Raw genomic sequence first — 15,428 nt, forward strand, 5'->3', positions numbered from 1 at the left:
TAATTATTTATAATTTTCAGCAAGGTTAGAAGAATATGGTATACAACCATTATTGGATTTCTTACCGCGTGTTGGTGCCTGGCCAGTTATCTCCCCCAATTGGTCAGATAATGGCTACAGTCTGGAAAATCTTCTGGTTGGTTTAGCCAAATACAATAACTTCCCCATCATTGACATGGGGGTTTATGCAGATCAAAAGCAGTCAGATGTAAATATTTTATATGTAAGTATTTCAACAGAAGCCACTCTGTTAAAGGCCTAGAGTGAGGCACGGTAGCTTCCAGTGCCGGACTGGTAGGCCGAAGGCCCACCTGTCAGGTTATTGACCAAGGCCCACACAAGTCCGCGGCGTCACGAGTGCGCCAAAGGCGCGCCAACGTCCTTCGGGGAGGGGGGGGGGTGTCTCCCAGTTTCCAAGCATTTCAGACCAAAGCAGAAGAAGGCAAATTTTTGATTTCCTGATACAATTAGATAACAGAACGAACTAAGAGCACTATCATTAGATGAATTTGAGAATTTTCTTCAGTGTCATAAATAAAAAAATGAATTACACGGTTCTCGGAATAATGAGGAAAAACTCATAAAGTTCTTTCTTGCAGTACACTTCTTTTTTGTGTTGTTTGTCAGTCATTTTTTTCCTATTTTTTCTTTCTCCTGTCCTGTGTCCTGTCCTCTCCTTCCTTCTTTCTTTTCTTCCCCCCCCCTCTCCTTTCTTTCTCTTTTCTTTCCTTTTTTTTCTTTATAGGCTTAGGCCCACTTTTTTTAATGAGCTTAGGCCCACGGACAGGTGGACAGGTGGGCCCTGTCCGGCACTGGTAGCTTCGTGAGTAATTTTGCGGCGTGGGTTACCCTTGTCAGGGGTGCAGGGCAGGGTGTCGGTAAAGAACATCGTCAAGTCGTTCAATGGGGTAAGATATACCACTGTCCTGGCAAAAGTCCCTTGTATGGCTGTCATCGATAGCCCTGGCTGTGGCCCATCGGCGTTGTTAATCCTTGCTACATAGAAACGTAGTTTAGTAAATCGCACAGCAAACATAATTATTTGTTGAAATTTAACAAGATTTAGCAATTTTCTGAATAATGATCTACATTAGTCGTCTACCCTGACAAGTTGTTGTTGTCGTTTGTGGTGTTTAACTTTAGATTCAAAATTCTAACGTGCTATCGTCTAATTTCTAACTTCTATTCATGGAATTTCTAAATTAAGACAATTTATGATTCAATTTATTTATTTGTTCAGTGTCAATTTTAATTCTATTTCATCCGATTTCATTTATTAGGACGAAAAATGTCTTAATTTAGAAATTACATGAATAGAAATTACACGATAGCACGTTAGAATTTTGAATCTAATATACCGCCATGCTTCTCCTCCTAACTAGGATTCGAACCCGAAGAGAGAAATTGGGTTTAACTTTCACTCGACACAAACCAGGTCATTTCGTTACTAACATATGGTTCAACTTTATTCCACCTAGGGGCCTTTAGCTATGGGAGGAAAAATCCACGAGGTTGGACTGGTGACCCTAGTCGGACCCACTTGACTCAATGACAGACCTTATGATCTAACGGGCACGCGTTAGCCCCCTCCCCACCTCATGATTGAGATACTGAAATAAATAATTTCAATTATCCAATGATGTTCTCTGTACAGTTAGATCAACCAGGATTTGGAATGCCGGGTCAGAAGTACTATCTTAAAGGACGAAATGATACAATGGTCAAGGCGTATGAAGATTTGGCATCAAAAGTAGCCGTGCTGCTAGGTGCTAACGAGACGACAGCTAAGCAAGATATGATGGATATGGTGGATTTTGAATGGAAACTTGCAAATGTAGGTTACAATATCTTAATTCAAACGTACTTCTCGATCTGTTCCAGTAAATCTAATCTGTAGGTTTTAATATCCTTATTTAATTGTGAAAAGGACCTGTGCTACTCGTCCCATCCTTGTAAATCTAATCTTTAAAGGAACTAAATCTCTATTCTTTGGCAACTAGAAATGGACACAAATGGGTTACAACGCACATAGTAATGTAATATGGATGTATATGAACTGATTAACATTCAATCTCTGTTTAGTTTCAAATTTGATGTGAAGCTTTGGTAACGGAGAGTAAAACCATTTTGATTTTCAGCATTCTAAGACTTTCGATTCCAGATATGTATTATGCGTCCGTGAAAGTGTGTCAACATATAGCGATCAGATGTATTGGAGGCATACATAGTCAATGTCGTGTCCAGGAATTTGAGCTGTGGGGGTTCAAGGTGGAAACAATATCAAGTTTGACGTTAAGACGTGGGGCGGGGGGTACTCGCGAATTTAATAAAATCAGTAGCTTTGAGACAATTTTCCGTTCAGCGAGGTGAGCCAAAAACGGTGTTATTTCGGATAAACTGCTTTTATGCAATATTTCATATTTCATGATTTTAACGATTTTAAACATCATTGCTCATATTATTGGTTATCTTTCATTATTTTGTAGATAAGCGTACCATCAGAACAAAGAAGAGATTCTGAGAAACTTTATAACAAAATGACTATAGAGGATTTTATGAGCAACTACACACATGTAAGTAAATGACACGTCAGTTTGGGTGGGGTGGGAGTTAATGTGTGTTATATGGAAGTAATCACAATACTTATAGCCTGGGCTTTAGACGGTGTTCAGGGGTGTTGGGATAGCCTAGTGGTCTAGAGTGCCGCGCTTCGACCTCTAGCTGGCCGGTCACCTCTGGCTTGCGGCTGTGGTTTCGATACCTACGTATGTTGCTTGGTGAGGGGCGCCTTCTCACCTGGTTTCCTCCCACAGGAAAGACCCCTGCGCGTGGAAGCGGACGTTAAACACTAAGAACAAAACAACGACGGTGTTCACTGTAATTTCACTTTCAAGTAATTACATCACCTAGACTACTGACTTCTTTTGAACCTGATTACAATCAAAAGCTTTAAAGCCCATGTACGTCACTAACAGACGGCATCGATGCCAGTAATATGTATACATTAGTATTTACTGTACTTTAAATCCACTCGACAAATGACTGCTTCTGAATCGGGATAGAATCAAAACATATAAGTGAATAATTGAGCCGCATTCGAACCTACTTTATATCCAGATATTTTGAGTAGATATTAATTATGCAGAATATTAATGATATTTTGAGTAGATATCAATTATGCAGAATATTAATGATATTTTGATTAAATATTAAACATCCTTAAAATGTGTCCACAAATTAATTGGAAACTAAAATGGAATCCAACTTTCTGCCTTCTAGACCAAACGAGCTAATGCGGTGTGTTATGGGGTAAATTTTTCCCGGACAGAGGCGCTTTCGCCTACTTTAATCGAATTCCAACTGTAAAGGCTTCTTTTACGTGCACCCCAACGTGAACATGCGACTGCGGTTTTACGTACCATTCGAACGACCAGGTGCTGTCCCTCTGTCCTGCAGCATAGACAAGGGGAAACCACTCTAAATAATACTCATGAATATTCTTAGCCAACACCGGGATCGAATTCGAGACCTCCTGGTTAGTGAGCCAGCGCCTTATTGTTATATATATTAAATGTGATGCCATTTCTTGTTTTGTTTTAGTTCGATTGGTTAACCTACATACAAGGAATCATGTCTCAACCTACCATCAATATCAATATAACACAAGATGAACCAGTCATCAACTACTCGCCACCATATTTTGATAAACTATTTGCTGTACTGGGAGAAACATCGCCCAGGTATTTATCTTACTTTGTTTTGTATTTCAATAATTTGTTTGAGCACAGGGGAGGTAATAAAGGACCCAAGTTGGCAGCCATACTGATCGATGTGATATTGTTTGACGTTCTACATTTCGGTACCAACCGGACAGCCGTGCAATGTGCTATGAGGGCAGTTTGCCTTGATCGTGGCTCTTCTGTCAGGGGATCTTTAAATATGCTGCCAATGGCATACACGGGTCATGGGATTTCGTCTCATCCGAACGACTAGATGCTTGTCCTGGCTAGGCCCAATCGTCCTACACCATTGATGATCCAATGTTCTTTCTCAGCCAACATTAGGTCATTTCACCGGACCAGTCTTTATGCAATGTCTATTTTGGAATTATCTTAAGTGCTGTACTTGTGGCTAATTCATTATTTTGTTTTAAATTTTAGAACCGTGACAAATTATGCAATATGGAGAATAGTTAAAAACAGAATAACTTCCCTGACCAAACAGTTCAGAGATTTATTATTACAGTACGGAAAAGTAAGTCACTCAATCAGGGGTGTGGTTACCAAAGATCTTTGCATGTGGAACGAAATCCGATTTGGACATAAAAAAAACAATATTTGTATCGCTGTGTATGAAAGTTTAGAGCCATTTATAGAATATCAGAGCCATTGATTACCGCTAGCTATGTATGCCGCTGTTTACAATATACTAGAGTCGATTTGTAGCAGTATATGTCAAAGACACTGGTTGAGTAAGATGAAGTAATGAAATGAAATCGGGTTTAACGTCCTACTGTTCTGCTCCTAAACTGGGCTAATGAAGACGGGCAAACGCCATGCAGTGTGCTATGAGGGAAATTTTGCCCGGACAACGCAGCTGCGGCCTACTCTTATAACGAATTCCAACTGCCAAGGGTTCGTTTACATGCACGCCAATGTGTACACGGGACCTCGATTTTTTGTCCCATCCAAACGACTATACGTTAACCCTTGCCATTGCCTCTGTCTTACACCACTAAAGTTCTGGAGCACGAAACCTCCAGGTTAGCGAACCAGTGTTATACTCACAACGCCACCGTGGCGCAATAAAGTACTGAAGATAAAAGTTCAAAACATGAAAGTCACAGTCATTACCATACTTCATATAGTGACCGTAAGTTGACAAAGTGCTTTTACAACTGGGGTAATGTTTTGATATGACAATTGCGCACTATTAGCGTGGAAAACTGCATTGGCACAAATGATTCTCTTCCATTTGAGAGAGGTGGCATGACATGACGCAAAACGCGTCGATGCATCACTTCACTTGGCCCCTGACCTATACGCTATAATCCAGTTGTACCTGGTTCACTGAAAATCGTTCGTCATGATCCACTTAGTTTAATTTTTAACTGCTATTGAAAATTCATATTTGTTGTGCTTTCATATCTTTAGTCTGTGTGTGAATGTGTGTGCGTGTGTGTGTGTGTGTATGTGTGTGTGTCGGGGGGGGGGGCAAATGGTCTGTCATTGAGTCAAGTAGCGTGGTTCCGATTCCGTGACAAGTAGTAGGGTCCTCTCACTTCCAAAGACCCCCACGCGCAAGCGAATTATTGAAGTAAAATTGTACCATGTATTAGTCCCGAAATGACCTAGTTTGTAACAAGTGGACGTTAAATTCTAAGCCCTTGTTTCGTCTCCTTCACTCAGTAGAATTGAATGTATTAAGTATTTTTGTTCCAGCAAGCATTATTGTTTGTGTGTCTTAGATTATTCCACTGTTTTTATCCAGGTATTATCCGGTACATCATCTGTTCCAGCCAGATGGAAGACATGTGTATCCTATACTGGTAGATCGTTAGGTAAAGCTGTTGGACGAGGTTTTATCAAAGAGGCTTTTGATGAAGAAGCTAAAGCAGACGTAAATAGTTTTTTTTATATTATTTCAGTATACTTGGTTTGGGTTTCTGCTCTACCCGGGTTAATGAAGCAGTGTGCTGTGGGGAAAATTGACCCCGGAATTCCAATTGCCAAGGTTTCGTCTACGTATACACCAACGTGCACACAAGACCTCGGTTTTTGGTCCATCCGAACAACTAGGTGATGTTCTTTGGAGCCCAACCAATTGGGGTTGCTTTGACCATATCTCCGTTTATATCGTCGGTAGTGGTTGCCTAATTATGGTAAATTGCCAATTCATATTTTCTTAGCATATATATAGTGATGATCAGCGGCTTTAAACTGGCGACTGATTGTAACAAAGTACTCTATAACTTTCATCAAATTAAACGATCATTAGGTGCTTAGAACTTTATGACCTCAGCTCGTTTTTGATAATACATGTATATGATATTGACTTTTCAACACTGTATAAACTTCTGTTAAGGCACGGACAGGCTATGATCTAATTACGTATGATCTGTGTACAAGCTCCACATGACTTCAAAGGAATAAGCACTGGTCAGTAATCATACCATGATCTGATAATGACTTCAAAGGAAATACGCAGTGCAATTAGGGCTATATATCGAGACGCAGATACGATACGGGGGAGAGCAGAGGAGAGACGCAGACGAAAGACCGGCGTATGGACTCACCGAGGTCAGCCGCTGCCTTGGCAGAGGGGTGGAATGGTAGATTTAATGTAGTTATGCACCATCCCGATGTGTCCATGTCGTAGTCTAGTTCCTGTATAGTTTAAGTTCCCGTATTGTTGTTGTATGTATGTAACTGTAACTGTTTTACATGTATATACCTGATGTAAATAAATCATATTATTTACTAAACTGATCTATGTTATCACTAAGATAATGTTACAGTATACCAATCTTATAGAATTCAAAATATGATACTGGAATTGAAATGAAATGGGGTTTAACGCCCTACTGTTCTATAAGTTTGCCAGGGAAAGTCTGCCTGGACAGACGGCCTACTCTTATGATTATATCGAATTCCAAATGCCAAGGGACCTTTTACGTGCACGCAAGTGTGTACACGGTGCCTTGGGTTTTTTTTCATCCGGACCCACCTTTTGAGAAAGCTCGTCGTGATTTTCCGGCGTGGTGTTTCAGATGTTGACAATGTATTCATGTGTTTCAGATGTTGATGATGATCAGTAATCTACAAAAATCATTTAATAATTTACTGCAAACTAACGACTGGATGGATGAGACTACTAGAACAAGCGCCAAGGAAAAGGTAATTTACCTATAAACTATAATGAACTAATTTGTGGCATTTCTCATTTAGTTCCAAACTGATTATTTATTCATCATTTTGCAATCTGATTAAAATTCAGATTTATATTTCGTTTCGTATTTTTTTATACTTTCCATGACCTACACTACATGAAGATCTGATCAGCTTTTTTGGGACATCACGTCAAAAGCGCACCGTAATAGACCGTTTCATTGGCTAATCCCTCACATGTAGTAAAGACAAGTAAAACGAAATTTTGAACTATAAAAAACGAAACGAAATAGGATCTGTGTTTTAATCATATTTCATTAATTTTAGTACCAAACTAGTTATTTTTTTAGCATTTTTTTTACCGAATTTAATTAGCATGTTTGTACCGAACCAGTTATTTCTTCACCATTTTAGTACCGAATTATGTTTTTAGCACCGGACTAATTATTAATTTAGAATTTAGTACCGAATTAATTATTTATTTAGAATTTTTGCACCGAACTAATCAAGTTCCGAAGCCACGATGCATAGGGCTGAAACTTGCAAACTCCAAACTCCTATTGTTTGACACGAAAAACCTTCCATTATTATTATCTTGTGCTATTTGTCTTATATTTCAGTCTGATGTTATTGGAAATAAAATAGGTTACGAGGAGCGCATTCTAAATGATACATATTTGAATAGTTTATATGAGAATGTAAGTAAATGCTAACTGATGCATGCCCAATCTGTTTCACAGAGAATTACGAGTCTTCTCTAATATCTCTGTAAAAGACGACTGCCTTTAACACGTGCCGTCACAGCACGCGGCGTCAATCATTGGCTGAATGGCGCGCGCATTGTTTACATAAGACGTTACTGCTTCGGGCAGCATGCTGCCTTTTAGTCATTTTAATACCCATTTACACTAAATAGGAAATAATTTGTACCTACAAATACGTCAAACGTCTTTATTTATTTTTCTAATACATCAAAAAAATGTTTTAGAATTTAATTTGTCGGTGGAAAAAAGTTAATATTTGAGACTCATTGATGTCATCCTTATCAGTGATTGTAGCGGCCTAACGAATATTCACTTCTGATCAGTGTGATACATGCCCCTTAAGAATGTAAGTAATATCAAAAAACCTTAAAAAATGTGTAATCAAGAATTAACCAAATATACAGATGCTGGTGAATCCAACATCTGGGGTTTCGTCTAGTGTTCTGTTAAAAGTAAGAAATGAAATGAAAAGGGGTTTAACGTCTAAATTATCTGCACCAACCCGTGATCTTTAACGTGCCACCATTGGTATAGACGTGAACACGATAGTTCGGACCGTTCGAACGACGAGATACGCAATGTCTTTGCAATGCCCACCCACTCGTGCACCCCGGACAAGGTGAAATAAGGCTAGTATTGAAAATATAAAATACACGTCCGGTACCACGTTTATTGATAGAAGGGAGTACATTATATATGTAGCTATCGCGGCTGTTGTATTTTATTGATAGGCGGGGATACATTATACATGTCGTTATCACTGCTGTTGTATTTTATTGATATGAAAGGGTATATTACAGTTGTTGTGGCTGTTCTATTTTATAGATATGAACGGTATATTACAGTTGTGGCTGTTTTATTTTATAGACAAGAAGGGGTATATTACAGTTGTGGCTGTTCTATTTTATTGATAGGAAGGGGTATATTACAGTTGTTGTGACTGTTCTATTTTATCGATAGGAAGGGGTATATTACAGTTGTGGCTGTTGTATTTTATTGATAGGAGGGGGTATCTTATACATGCAGCTTTTGTGGCGGTTCTGTTTTATTGAATGGAAGAGATATGTTATACGAATAGCTGTTGTATTTTATTGATGGGGTGGGGTGAGGGTATTATAGCTATTGTGGCTGTTGTATTTTATTGATAGTAGAGGGTACATCATTATACATGTAGCTATTGTGGGAGGAGTATATTATAGCTATTGTGCCTGTTGTATTATACTGATAGGAGGTGAAACATCATTATAAATAGCTGTTGTGGGAGGGGATATATTATAGCTATTGTGGGAGGAGGTATTATAGCTATTGTGGCTGTTGTACTATCCTGATAGGAGGGGGTACATCATTATAAATAGCTGTTGTGGGAGGGCATATTATAGCTATTGTGGTTGTTGTATTATACTGATAGGAGTTGATAAATAGCTGTTGTGGGAGTGGGTATATTATAGCTATTGTGGCTGTGATTGACATTACATTGTTTAACATCGATTTATATATCTTCAACAGTATACGTATAACGAAGAAGAATATTTCGGGAATATTGTCGGTAATATACAAGAATCAGCAGCCTACAATAAGAGGCAACTACGACTTCCGGTGGATAAAACCAAGTAAGTCTATGCCTACTTGCCACTATCCCATTGGATAAACGTTTTTTTTTTATGACATTCATTCAACACAGCTTTATTTTCCTGTAATTCCGATGAAAGGATTATGTTCTCTTTTTTTGTTTTTTTTAGATGGCACATCTCCCCTGCCACAGTTAACGCTTACTACTCGGGAAACAATAATGAGATAGGTAAGTAAGCATTGGAACTCTATCGTTATAGTTTTATTTAAACATACATTATGCAAGAGCTAAATCTGCCTATTGCAGGTATTTCTTTAGGCCTGAAATGTTATCTAAATTATTAATTAGACATTAATTAACTTATCCAACCCATAATCAACTCTCGATGTCATCGCTAGCCTGCGATAATTACTGGATTGAAATTCAATCTGCTGCTTAGTAAGGATGATCGAGGCTAGGCCCCTAAAATTCAATCGTTAAATTCTCGCTTCAGAGTGAATAAATTTGACTGAAATTTTCAGAAAATTCCCTTTACATTTTCTGGTTTTTAACTATTATGGTGAGAACTGCCAGCTCTGTATCTAATCTCCCATAATGTATCTTTAACAATTGAAAGAAATTCCACACTTTTAAAAAATCGACGGACAACATTCATGGACTCAGGGGAAATAATTTAGTCAATTTATGTCACCTGATTCAGTTTTTTTTTATGATTTTAGTGTTTCCGGCAGGAATTCTACAGCCGCCATTTTATCACAAGAACTTTCCCCAGTAAGTACTTCTAAGGAACTGGATACTGTGGTTTCGTTTTCTTAATTTAATGTTACAGATGCCGTCGCACAATGGTATTTATAGGGCAGTCATTTCCAATAAAAGTATGACAGAGTTGGTATATATAGATACCCAATCTTACTAAAACAAATACCAGATTCCCTGAAAGACACTCATGCGGCGCACACAGGACAAAAATGTAAGGGGATCACTAACTGTTAACCTGTCTGCTCAACTGATGTAAGGAGCGCTTCGTATGTGTTGGTCCAATGGCTAGATGTTGTAAGGACATTTTGAATATGTTTTTAGTCTAAATATATCATAAAATCACACAGTTTTCACATGTTATCATGGATTAAAACGTGACAAATTAAATATTATCTGAGTGTTGTATTTTTACAGATCTATCAACTATGGGGGTATTGGTGTTGTTATAGGGCATGAAATAACGCATGGTTTTGATGATCAAGGTAACATATTTATTACTCTGTAACTAACGCAGTCTTTTGTGAAATTATAAGAAATGGATCGCCAACTTGTACACGGTACCTCTATTTGTAAAGGAAGGGCAAAAACATATTTGCCCACAAATAATTATTTTCTGCTACATTCCCGCATATTGTTATGCATATATATATGTCTATAATTATTTTGCCCCTATCTTCCAGTCATTTGTTATATAGATCTATAATTCACACATATATTTGCAAACCAGGTCGACAGTATGACAAAAGTGGTAATTTACGACAATGGTGGACAGATGACGTCATAACAAAGTTTAAGAACAAGGCCCAATGCGTCATTGATCAATATGGCGGCTTTACTGTTCCAGAGGCCGGCATCCAGGTGAGAAATTATGCAGAAACATTTGCCATAAAATATATATTCAGGTCTGTCCCGTTCTTAGTTAAAAACATGTTGCTTTCACGACATCGGTTATGTAAATTAAATAAAATTGGGTTTAACGTCCTACTATTCTGCATCAACCAAGGGTTCCTTTACGTGAACGACCTTTGCTTTTCGTTTCATCGGTCCTCAGAAGGGGGGAGGGGCGGAAATCCAATGAAACTCTCATGGCCATAAACATAATCGATCCCGGGACCTTCTGGCTATTGAGTTAGTCTTTGGAACCACCACTAAGCTATATAACCATAACTATCTATATGTATATTTTAAAGATAGATGGCATTATTAATATTTTATGTTTTAAGATAATAAAAGCAATCAATTTATATTTTATAGATAGATAGATAGATAATATTCATATTTTATGTTTTAAGATAAAAAATACCACTATATATATTTTAAGATAAATAATATCATTATCAATCTTAAATATTTTAAGATAAATGGTATTAATACCCAGGGTGAGAATATAGCAGATAATGGTGGATTAAAACAAAGCTTTCAGGTATTCTAGTAATCTTCTTATAAACACGCCCTTACATCATATCTAGTAGCTGCTGCATGTGTACGAGGCAGGTCATGCAAACTCTATGTAAAACTCTTGATATCAGTTTTGATTTATTGGGGATTTTCCTTAACACTTTTCGTGATTCAGTTTGCTATTTTACATTTTCTACGAAGATCGAACAATTTGTTCCCAGGTTGATTTTTAATTTGTTGGCATGTTTATTAATAGCGTCGTACACGAATACAGGTGTGTCTACTCTTTTATGGAACAAAACTCCAGGATGATCTAGTAAAGACAGTGCTTGCATTAAAATCATTACAATTTTGCATTCTTTAGACACACCATAATATTTTAAATATATCCTGATAATATTTTAAATATATGGTGATTGTATTTTAAATATATGGTGATTATATGTTAAATATATGGTGATTATATTTTAAATATATCGTGATTATGTTTTAAAAAATATTGTGATTATATTTTAAACATATCGTGATTATGTTTTAAATAATATCTTGATTATATTTTAAATATATCGTGATTATATTTTAAATATGTCGTGATTATATTTTAAATATATCGCGAATATATCTTGATTATATTCTAAATATATCATGATTATATGTTAAATATATCGTGATTATATTGCACTCACATCGTGATTATATACTGTATTTCTACTCACATCGTGATTGTATTTTGTAGTTCTATGCATATCGCGATTCTATTTTGTATTCTAGGCATATCGTGACTATATCTTGTATTCTATGCATATCGCGATTCTATTGTGTATTCTAGGCATATCGTGACTATTTTTTCCATTTAGGCATATCGTGATTATAGTTTATATTCTAGGCATATCATAATTATAGTTTGTATTATTGACATGTCATGATTTATTTTATATTCTAGGCATATCGTAATTGGGTAAAACAGAGAGGAAAAGAAGAAATGGTTTTACCGGGATTAGATTTTACGCCAAATCAACTTTTCTTTATCAATTTTGCTCAGGTAGGAATCTAAAAAAATTAAACAACTCTGGTTACCTAAAGTGTTTGAGAAGCTAGCAATACAAACCCAGCAATTAACCTCTGATGTCTAAAGCTCCAGTATTCTGAAATCAGCCACATCTGTAGACTTTCGGATCATACGCATTCAAAAAGCGCATTGGTGTAACCATCGTTGGATTGGTGCTCTTTTTAGAGAATCAACGTCCACAAGACTGCGGTTTGCAATGGATTTAAAATCTCTGAAATGACGATCAGCATCTTGGTTTAAATTGTATTGTCATAATACTCATTTATTGGTTATCTTTACCGAGTCCTATCCTGATGAAAGCGCATAGTTGTCAATACTGAGAAAGATATCGCGATATTAATAATATCGTGATCGTTTAGATTATTTTAACCCTGAAAAGGCAAATTTTGCTGAGTTTTGAATTGATTCAACACGCCAGGTTGTGTGTGGTCATTTCGTTTTAATTAAATGCACACGTTCGCCTAAAGATAAATGGCGATTATGAAGCATAATGGATTATAGGATTAATAGGTTTATTCTTTAACAAGGTAGGACTGTGTATAGATTCCATATGTTTTAAGGCTTTATTTTGACATATTTGAAACATGTGATTTAAAAAAAAATGCAACTATAGCTTTAATATAATATAATATTTTTATATACCAGATATGGTGTAGCAACATGAGAAAGGAGAGTGCTATAAATAGAATTTTAACAGGTGTTCACAGTCCCAACAGATTCAGGTTAGTTTCAAAATTAAAGCAAAAGCATTATGTGGCATAAAAGTATTACTAGCTTATTATATTATTCAATAAGTCTACACGTATTTCACCTATCCAGCATTAATTGGGTATTACTTGTGGGAAAGCGGCGGGGGTAATCAAGTTCACCCAAATATAATGGGGGAGTAATCAATTAAAGCAAGAGCATTATGTGGCATAAAATTATTACGAACCTTATTGAAGTATTCAATAAGTCTACACGAATTTCACTTGTCCAGCATTAAATGGGTATTACTTATGGGAAAGGGGAAGGGGGGTAATCATGTTCACCCAAATATAATGGTGGAGTAATCAATTAAAGCAAGAACATTATGTGGCATAAAATTAAATGGGTATTACTTGTGGGAAAGGGGGAGGGGTAATCATGTTTACCCATGTATAATGAGGGAGTAATCAATTTAATTAAGTTATAAGAAATTGTGACCCACCCTTCCCTTTAGGAAATCCTGCACATACTGTAAGTGCTACTGATCCGGTAAAGTAACATTTGCCCATTTATTATATTTCAGAGTTATAGGAACATTACGAAATTCTGTGGAGTTTGCTGAAGCTTTTAGTTGTCCGGCTAGCAGTTTCATGAATCCAGAGAAAAAATGTAAAGTCTGGTGAAATCACAATTTCTATCCTAACTACTCACCACGATCTCCTTTAAATAAATATATAATTTTGTATTACTATTTTGTCTCGGTAGAAGCTGACGTGCCACTAGGTGGATTTCGTTCAGTTACTTATTTTGTATGTCCTTTTCAAGTTATTGTTAGCAATTGGCTTAGTTCAAAATAAAATATCGAATTGTGTTATTCTGATAATATAATGTTATATAATGCACTAAGATGTAATACTTTACATGTACAAGTAATATGTAATAGTACATTTTGTAACATTATACTGTGGTGTAATAGGGTATAATGTAATAAAAGTTGCATGTAATAGTACATTTTGCAACGTAATGTTATACAATGGTAAGGCACTTTCTGTTTGGAATTTAGAGGGGACCTTTTGCCCATTTAACCACGCTTGAATCATAAGAACAACTCGACGCAGCAGCTTGGTACTGCTAGATGTTGAATGTAATGTAAGTGGAATTAATAGTACATTTTGTAACGTAATACTGTAGCATAATAATACAATATTACATGATGTATTAAGATGGTTAGATCTATTTGATAAGGCCAACTACAAGTTTGGTCAAAGGTCAATAGATGTAAACAGGGCTAATCCCTACCCCAACACTGGCCCTAATGATTATCCTAACCCTAACCTACAATCTCGTCAACAATCACGTGCCCTAACCTTAGTTACATCTCAACGACCTTGAGATCGTTGAGCTGGCCTTAACCAATAGATTTAGTCGTATTAAGATGTAATATTTTGAGATAAACACTTCCTGTTTCGAAAGAACCATAACAACCCGACGCCACAAGTAAGTGGCATTAATAGTACATTTTGTAGCGTAATAATATAATGTTATATACACTAACTATTTCAAATTCATCAATGTTTTAATCATTAGTACAACTCGACACAGCATGTCAATAGTAATACTCTAATAATATTATGTTATATAATGTCCTAAGATGTAATAATGTATAAGTGACATGTAATAGTACATTTTGTAACGTAGCATAATAATATTTATATAATACTATGATAAATACTGAGTGATAATATATTTGTAACGTGATTCAAAATGTAATTACATGTATGTAATGTAATAATACATTGTATGGAGTTCATATAATTTAACACAAAACTCATTTTATAATGTAAATACTCTTATTGTATTATTAAATATATTATTTCATATATTAACTATTTTATATAATGGAAACGCCCTGGCAAAACCCAAGTATTCAAAGCAATACTCTAGCATGTTCCACAAAGCCCAAAATTTCTAGTCTAGGAGAGATCACCACCGGATCTTTTTCATGGAATATCAGCGATCACCTCGTCCCGTGCCTGGTAATACTCCATATGTACACAATTAAGGCCTTCTTTTCACTAACGAGAAACAGTAGCTATCCAAAGAGGCCACGTAATGTCCACGCAGCACACCCTTTAATTGGTGGACTATATTTCCGGGGGGGGGGGGGCGAATGGTTAGCACGTGCGCGCTGTATCATAAAGCCTGCCATTGAGTCAAGTGGCGTGGTTTCGAATCCCCGGTAGTACTTGACAAGGAGTAGGGTCGCCTTTCCAACCTCGTGGGTTTTCTCCGGG

General features: G+C 36.6%; 1 protein-coding gene across 5 annotated transcripts in view; it reads left to right on the forward strand.

The window, feature by feature from the left end:
• The window catches only part of LOC126818595 (neprilysin-4), a 37,193-nt gene extending 22,179 nt beyond the window's left edge, over window positions 1-15,014 (forward strand). For all 5 annotated transcript variants that reach the window (XM_050546079.2, XM_050546077.2, XM_050546081.1 and 2 more), the window contains exons 7-23: window positions 21-223; window positions 1,655-1,834; window positions 2,487-2,573; window positions 3,601-3,740; window positions 4,161-4,254; window positions 5,491-5,619; window positions 6,798-6,896; window positions 7,508-7,585; window positions 9,158-9,261; window positions 9,391-9,449; window positions 9,941-9,992; window positions 10,395-10,462; window positions 10,708-10,838; window positions 11,338-11,403; window positions 12,322-12,420; window positions 13,093-13,169; window positions 13,718-15,014. In XM_050546079.2, the coding sequence (XP_050402036.1) occupies window positions 21-223; window positions 1,655-1,834; window positions 2,487-2,573; window positions 3,601-3,740; window positions 4,161-4,254; window positions 5,491-5,619; window positions 6,798-6,896; window positions 7,508-7,585; window positions 9,158-9,261; window positions 9,391-9,449; window positions 9,941-9,992; window positions 10,395-10,462; window positions 10,708-10,838; window positions 11,338-11,403; window positions 12,322-12,420; window positions 13,093-13,169; window positions 13,718-13,817 (1,766 nt within the window). In that variant the 3' untranslated portion in view covers window positions 13,818-15,014. The remainder of the gene's footprint in view (window positions 1-20; window positions 224-1,654; window positions 1,835-2,486; window positions 2,574-3,600; window positions 3,741-4,160; window positions 4,255-5,490; window positions 5,620-6,797; window positions 6,897-7,507; window positions 7,586-9,157; window positions 9,262-9,390; window positions 9,450-9,940; window positions 9,993-10,394; window positions 10,463-10,707; window positions 10,839-11,337; window positions 11,404-12,321; window positions 12,421-13,092; window positions 13,170-13,717) is intronic.
• The last annotated feature ends 414 nt before the right edge of the window (window positions 15,015-15,428 follow it).

The sequence above is a fragment of the Patella vulgata genome, chromosome 4 (assembly GCF_932274485.2).
Source record: "Patella vulgata chromosome 4, xgPatVulg1.2, whole genome shotgun sequence".
NCBI classification, from domain to species: Eukaryota; Metazoa; Mollusca; class Gastropoda; family Patellidae; genus Patella; species Patella vulgata.